Source organism: Bos grunniens, chromosome 15 (genome assembly GCF_055505025.1).
Source record: "Bos grunniens cultivar Pamir isolate PY7600 chromosome 15, Bosgru_T2T1.0, whole genome shotgun sequence".
Taxonomy (NCBI): Eukaryota; Metazoa; Chordata; class Mammalia; order Artiodactyla; family Bovidae; genus Bos; species Bos grunniens.
The window spans coordinates 51,212,686-51,220,504 of NC_141179.1; the positions used below are offsets into that span (position 1 = coordinate 51,212,686).

The following is a 7,819-nucleotide window of genomic DNA, read 5'->3' on the forward strand; positions in this document are numbered from 1 at the left end:
CCTTCAGTCCTGATCTTCCCATCTTGAAAAGTAACCACATCTGATTCATTTGACCATGACATTACCCTTATATTGTCACCCAGGCAGATGATTCAGTAAGTAGATGGATATAGACAGAGTATAGGCAGAAGATGATTCACAGGCAGGAAAAGAAAGAAAACTGTAAGGGTTTGTAGCTGCTCATCTTCACCATGAAGAGGGTTCTGCACCCATTCCACTCACCCTTCACCCTCTAAGATAGACATTATCAAATCGGACAATAAGAGGAAAGGGCTCCTTTGAATGATCATGATAACTTCACCTCTTGCCTTGCATCATTTCCCAGCACTCTATAATCTCATACTGAATATTTTTCATGATATCTAACTCAAATATTTCCTGCTGCCATTTCTGTTTCAGCCACAGCATAAGGATGCATCCCAAATGCTTCATCTCTCAGCACTTCCTAGAGTTCAGATCAAGACAATAATTTCTCTACCTACCCTACTTTGACGTAGCCATGAAATTCACAAACCACAGCCAGCAGAATCCAACCTCCTTCCTGCTCATGGGAATTCCTGGCCTGGAGGCTTCTCACTTTTGGATTGCATTTCCATTCTGCTCCATGTACACCCTGGCAGTACTCGGCAACATGGCAGTGCTGCTGGTGGTGTACTCGGAGCCTGAGCTGCACCAGCCCATGTACCTGTTCCTATGCATGCTGTCCATCATCGATCTGGTGCTCTGCACCTCCACTGTGCCCAAGCTCCTTGCACTCTTTTGGGCAAACACTGCTGAGATCACCTTTGGGGGCTGTGCCACCCAGATGTTCTTCATCCATGGCTTCTCAGCTGTAGAATCTGGCATCCTGCTAGCAATGGCCTTTGACCGCTACTTGGCCATCTGCTGGCCCCTGCATTATGGGTCATTGCTGCCCCCAGAGGCTGTGGGCAAGTTGGGGGCTGCTGCTGTGTTTCGTGGCTTGGGACTCATGACCCCACTCACCTGCTTACTGGCAAGACTGAGCTACTGTGGCCGAGTGGTGGCCCACTCCTACTGTGAGCACATGGCTGTGGTGAAGCTGGCATGTGGGGGCACACAGCCAAACAACATCTATGGCATCACGGCTGCCACATTGGTGGTGGGTACTGACTCCATCTGCATTGCTATATCCTATGCACTCATCCTCCGGGCAGTGCTAGGCCTCTCCTCCAAGGAGGCAAGGGCTAAGACCTTTGGCACTTGTGGCTCCCACCTGGGCGTCATCCTTCTGTTCTATATACCGGGACTCTTCTCGTTCTACACTCAGCGCTTTGGTCAGCATGTGCCCCGGCACATCCACATTCTCTTGGCTGACCTCTACCTTGTCATGCCGCCCATGCTCAATCCCTTCATCTACGGCATGAAGACCAAGCAGATCCGGGATGGGGCCCTCCGACTGCTGAAGCGGGGCATTGTCCAGTCATAAAGTCTTCAACCCCACCTGGAGACCCCATCCTATTCTTCCCTTAGCCTTTGGGCAATGTTTAAGAGATCAGTGGCTCCCAGCATGATGGAGAGACAGAAACCCACATTCAAAGGTATCCTTCCTTTGATAAGGAAGCACAGTAGAGATGGGATGGAAGAAGAACCATCAGGTGTTTCCCACTTGTGATGTGGGTGTGGTTACAATGCCCTGGGAGCCTCTGTGCAATGAGAAACATGGTTACCAAGCAGAAGACGGCCTCCTGGGGAATCCTACTCTGCTCTTCTGACATGGTTCCTGCCTTCCAGGAGACCTTGATAAAGTGAGAAAGATATGACTAGAGGTCTGACAAGGAGAAATAACCTTCATCCATAGTCAGGTGTTCCTACTCTGATGGGAATACGTGGATACCTCCCTCAGTGAGCACTAAATCTGATGGGAGAAACACACAGAATTCAAAGGGGCAGAAAGACAGAGGCAGGCCAGTCAGCAGTGGGTCAAAGGGACAACAACAAATAAGAATCAAGGGCAGAGGTGGTCCTAAGATGGCTGAGGAATAGGTCGGGGAAATCACTTTCTCGCCCACAAATTTAACAAAAGAACATTGAACGCTGAGTAAATTCCACAAAACAACTTCTGAACGCCAGCAGAGGACATCAGGCACCCAGAAAAGCAGCCCATTGTCTTTGAAAGGAGGTAGGAAAAAATATAAAAGGCAAAAAGAAAGACAAAAGAGGTAGGGACGGAGCTCTGTCCCAGAAAGGGAGTCTTAAAAAAGAGGTTTCCAAACACCAGGAAACACTCTCACCGCTGAGTCTGTGGTGAGCCTTGGAACCATAGAGGGCAACATAACGGGGAGGAAAAATAAATAAATAATTAAAACCCATAGATTACGTGCCCAGTGGTAACTCCCCCAGCAGAGAAGCAACCCAGACATCTGCATCCGCTACTAGCAAACGGGGGCTGGGCAGAGAGTCGCGGGCTGCATTGCTTGGAGTAAGGACCGGGCCTGAATGCCCCGAGGACAATCTGAAGGAACTAACTTGGGCTAGCAAACCAGACTATGGGATAGCTACCACATGAAAAGCCCTAACCTAAGACACCACCAGGCCCGCTCACAGAACAAAGGACTGAGCAGAGGTAGCCAGCTGCAGACTATCCCTCTCCAGTGACAGGCAGCCAGAGCCGGAAGTGGGCAATTGCGGCCCCAGAGAGGCATTATCTACCAAACTGCAAGCAGGCTTTGTTGCTAACTAAGACTTCTTGGGATTCTGGAAGGTCAATATCCGCCTGAGAAGGTGCGCCAGTTGTACACCCAGAAAACCGAGTGGCAGGGATGGGGGAGGCGATAAGTTGCAGTGACCACACTCGCCAAACACCTGGTCACCTGAGCTGCTCGGACCTGGGAAGGGCACCAAAACACAGGCCCAACTGAGTCTGTGCCTCTGAGGACTACCCGAGTGCCTGAACCTGAGCGGCTTAGACCTGGGAAGTGCATACAACCCAGGGCTGGCCTCAGACAGTTCCCAGCAGAGCAACCTAGAGCCTAAGCAGTGTTGACAGGGAAAGCACACACGCCGTGAGTGGGGGCAAACCCTGTGTGCCCAAGACACTGCGAGCACACGCCAGTGTTATTTGTTTGCAACATCCCTCCCTCCCCACAGCACGACTGAACAAGTGAGCCTAAAAAAGTGTCCACCACTGCCCCCTTCTGTCAGGGCAGAAATTACACACTGAAGAGACCAGCAAACTGAAGAAGCCAAAACAGAGGGAACCTCCTTGGAAATGACAGGTGCAATAGATTGAAACCCTGTAGTTAGTACCGACTACATAGGAAGGGGCCTATAGATCTTGAGAAATATAAGCCAGATCAAGGAACTATCCAAAAATGAACTGACCCCACAACAACACCAGAGAAAGTCCTAGATATGTTTTTACTATTTTTACTATCATTTTTTTCATTTTTTTTAATTTTTAAGTCCTCTATTACTCCTTTAATTTTCATTTTTATAACCTACTATTACTTTGCAAAAAAAAAAAGAGAGACCCTATTTTTTAAAGCAAACTTCATATATATATATATATATATAGTAATTTTTGTGACTTTGTTTTTTTTTTTTTCTTTAATATTGCATTTTTGAAAATCCAACCTCTACTCTAGATTTTTAATCTTTGCTTTTTGGTATTTGTTATCAATTTTGTACTTTTAAGAAGACAATCTTCAGTACCCATTTTTACTTGGGAGTGAGATTACTGGCTTGACTGCTCTCTCCCCCTTTGGACTCTCCTTTTTCTCCACCAGGTCGCCTCTATCTCCTCCCTCCCCCTTCTCTTCTCTACCCAACTTTGTGAATCTCTTTGTGTGTTCCGGACAGTGGAGAACCCTTAGGAAACTGATTACTGGCTGGATCTGTCTCCTTTTTATTCCCCCCTTTATCCTCCTGGCCACCTCTGTCTCCTTCCTCCCTCTTCTCTTCTCTGGATAACCCTGTGAACATCTCTGAGCAGTCCAGACCGTGGAGCACATATAAGGAAGTGATTACTGGCTGTTGGGGTTCTTTAATAGATCTGGACCTGGAGGTCCAGAGGCGACGATAAGAAAGTGAAAGAGGGAAAGAGGCTGATACTCCCTGGTTTATGCAGAAAACCAATAAAGTCCTTGACACAGGACTTGCGTCTCTCACGAAGGCACCGGGCGCCCTCTCGAGGAGGGTGAAGGCACAGGGCACCTTCTCAGGAGAGTCTTATAAGCCCAGGCAGGAGAGTGAGCAAGATGGGTCTCTGCGCTCCAAAGAATCAGCCGAAGAGAGAGAGAGAGAAAGAAAGAAAGACAGACACGGGGACCCAAGCTCTGATGGAGCAAAGGTGTTTTAATGATTTTTTCTGTGAGTATATATAGGCTGTAGTACAAGAAGTTTCTTTCGTCAGTGATAAAGATCAGAAAACCAAATGTACAGTAACCGTTACCAAGGGAACAGGGATAATGATGGTCACAAGGTCAGGAGACAATCCATATCTCAAGAAAGGGGATTGAGACTAAGCAGTTTTGTTGTAAAGAGAATGTTTACTAAAGGAGATTCAAGCCTGTCTCACACAATGACCCCAGTTCCTGGGAGCAGTGTGCTGTTCCGCTTAAAAAGAAACAAAGGACTAGTAAGAAACAGCACGTAGGAATCCTCCTGTTAAACATTCCCTGACAATTCTCCCTTATTTACTTATAATATTTGTAAAAAGAGTTCTGTTCATTAGAGTTTGTTTAGTTTTAACAATCTTTGCATGAAGGCAATGGTAGATGACAAATATAATTACCAAGACAATCATTAAAATTATAGTTCCAGACCCGATGTTGTGAGTAATGCTTTGAAATCATCCGTGTGGTTCTAGCCCAGATAATTGATTAGCTAGTTGTTCAGCTTAAGTTTTCATATTAGTGGAAGAGGGCAGATTATTAGAAAAGGTTTCAAATATTTCTTTTTGTAATAATTGTACATTCAGAGAGACATTATCATGTATGTTTTGTAAATGAAATTTGATTTGTTCCTAGTTGTAGGCATTATTATTGAAATGAACAGGAGTAACACAAAATTGAGTAGAATTCCAATCACATTTTAACATTACCTGTTTTTGTACATCTGTTAATTGCTCTCCAACCCATTTGATGGCTGTTTTTAGTTCCTGTATTTCTTCTTGAATATCCTCATCTATCTGAGACTGAGTGGCCCACATAGTATGGGGATCTTTAGTTCAATTTTGAATAAAATTATGTGTTTGAATTGAGGTTTGTAAAGCAGCACCAGTGACAGCAGCAGTGGTGCAAATAGCTATTAATCTCAAAATGACAAAAATTAGCTAGCCAATGAATTGTTTAGATCATTGGAGCAATTTAGTAAGTAACTGGGAAGCAAGTCCAGCCATGGGACCTTCTTCCTAGGGCTGCTGGAGATTTATTGGTAACCATAGATTATGTTGAAATCAAAGAATCAAAAGGTAGTCATTTTACAAGGAAATAGAGGAGTTAAGACAAGTATATAATTTACAATTTATGCAAGTTATAGAACATAAAGCCTTACTGAATTGTAAGTTTCCTATAGCTACAACAAAAGGAAGTGGAACACAGGCTTGTATAAAATATGATTGATTATAGTGAAATAAACAATTGCTATGGCTACAATTAGTCCTTGTGAAATGTCCAGTCCAAGTCCCAAGTTCCTCGATGCTTGCAGCGTTTCCAGATGTCCCATTGTTCAGGTCCCATCTGTTTATCAAGAACAATTCGAGGATGAGGTGGGGCCACTCCACCATCAAGCCATCCAAGAAGTCCTGTCATGGTAATGCTCCATTGTAGTATTAGTAACCTTCTATGTTATTTGAGTAATATAATCATATCTAGTGTTGTAATATCATCTGAGCAGTTAGATAACCATATACCATGGGGTCCCCAGTCAACAATTGTACAATTAGCCATAAACATTAATTTTCCTGATTTGGCCTGACATTTGTCCCAATGAACAGGAATATATTTAAAGTTCTTATTAGTAAATCCTTTGCATAGTGTTCTTTTTTGTTTCCCTAATTCTTTCCCTAAAGGTTTAGTAGTATAAACATGGCTCATGGACAAAGAAAGGGTAGTAAATAATCCAAGCAGTGTCCGAAAGTCCTCTTTTAGAGGCAGGGTGAAAGCCCCAGTTTGTCGGCTAACATTTATGTATAATTCTGTTGGGCCCATATACAAAGAAAGGACTTCCTAACCTAGAGAGATATTAATTAGCTTTTCTCCTTCTTCAGGATGATAGGGCCCCTCCAAGTTCCAAGGAGGGGGCATATGTGTTGAGTCATTAGTGGATATGATTGGTCTTATATCTATCCATTTTATAACCTACAATAAAAGGGGGGGGGGTTAAGTATATAAACCAATTAAGTGTGATCAATCAAGTCAGCCTGAACAGGGGAAGCAAAAGCAGGCAAAGCAAGCATAGCGAAGAAAGATACTTTCAGGATTCCGAGGCATTCCCTGTTGAGAAGTCAGATTTTCAGCTTGATTAGTAAGGGTATTTATCTGTCCCCAAGTAGGGAGGTCATAAGGTCGGTGATGTCAAGTGCAGCGTTTTTTGGAAATTTTTAAAGTCACCATGTCTTGTATTGGAATTCCTTCTTCCTGAGGTTTTTGTTGTATTGTCTCTAGTCTGAATGTTGGGGGCCCCTTTAGGTTGAATCTTCTAAAGAGGAAGTCATATGAGTTTGTTGGATCCATCTGGAGAAATAGAAGCATATCCCTTTCCCTGTAAGATTAGTTTCTTAGATTTCCATAGATTAGTTAACCCATCTTGACATCAAATGGGCAAAGGAAGGGAAGTGTTCTTTAATGTTTCAAAGTGTTTTTCTTTTATTTTATTTTATTTTATTTTATTTTTAAACTTTATATAATTGTATTAGTTTTGTCAAATATCAAAATGAATCCGCCACAGGTATACATGTGTTCCCCATCCTGAACCCTCCTCCCTCCTCCCTCCCCATACCATCCCTCTGGGTCGTCCCAGTGCTGTTTTTGTCAAAATATCTTCTTGCAGTAACTTTAAAAAATTTAAAACAAATATATTAACAATAGTTATAGAAAGGAAAGCGATAATGATGAAAACATTCCTAGGAAATATTTCAGTCCAAAAATAATCATCTAGAGATCTGTTTGGGGATTGGTAGATAATGTCCACCAAGAGGACATTGAGAAGCTTTTATTTTAAATTGACCTTGACTCTTGACGACTTAAACCTTTCTTCTTGAATGTTGTTTCCATGAATTTGTTCATTTCTGTGTCAAAGGTATGAGTCATCATCTTGTTCAGCCAATGCTATTGTTCTTCTTTTTAATATATGTAAATCAAATAGACCCAATTTTGGTTTTAACTCCTTAGTCTTTGGGTATTTTGGAATTGACAACATTGATGTTGTTAGAGGTAGGTTTTTCTGGTTGATACAGTTTATGCCTCATGTTTAACAGATGGGACAGTTAGTGGCTTAAAACAAGCTTTTGTAGATATATGCACCCATTTAAAAAATATTTTTTCATTTAGGCCCAGGTATTGGTGGCATAGTCTGTCTAATAGAGTTTATCAGTTCCAACCAAGTGATGTGTCAGTAAGTAAGTTTGTCTTAAATTCCATGAGGTACTATAGTCTTGTTGTCATCATTAACTAACCATGAAAATTTGGCTGTGGTTTTGAAATAATGGGTTGATTTCTTTCTCATTCAGCATATATGTTTTTTCTAATATAAAAAGAAATGGGATCTGACTGTGTTTTAAGTGGTTTGTGTTATTTGGGGCAAAGGATTAGGAGCAAACATTCAAATATTTTTTCTTAAGTGAAATTATTGAAAAGCT

At 42.6% G+C, this 7,819-nt stretch overlaps 1 protein-coding gene across 1 annotated transcript; it reads left to right on the forward strand.

Annotated features, from left to right (window-relative positions):
* The first annotated feature begins 270 nt into the window (after positions 1-270).
* On the forward strand, positions 271-4,841 carry LOC147358163 (olfactory receptor 52P1-like). The gene has a single exon (XM_086340468.1). It carries the CDS (start codon positions 500-502, stop codon positions 1,445-1,447), a length of 948 nt encoding a protein of 315 aa, XP_086196594.1. The 5' UTR covers positions 271-499; the 3' UTR covers positions 1,448-4,841.
* Positions 4,842-7,819: the final 2,978 nt, after the last annotated feature.

Bases quoted from the DNA above. Each gene is read 5' to 3' on its own strand.
- LOC147358163 (XM_086340468.1), top strand. From the start codon at position 500: ATGAAATTCACAAACCACAGCCAGCAGAATCCAACCTCCTTCCTGCTC.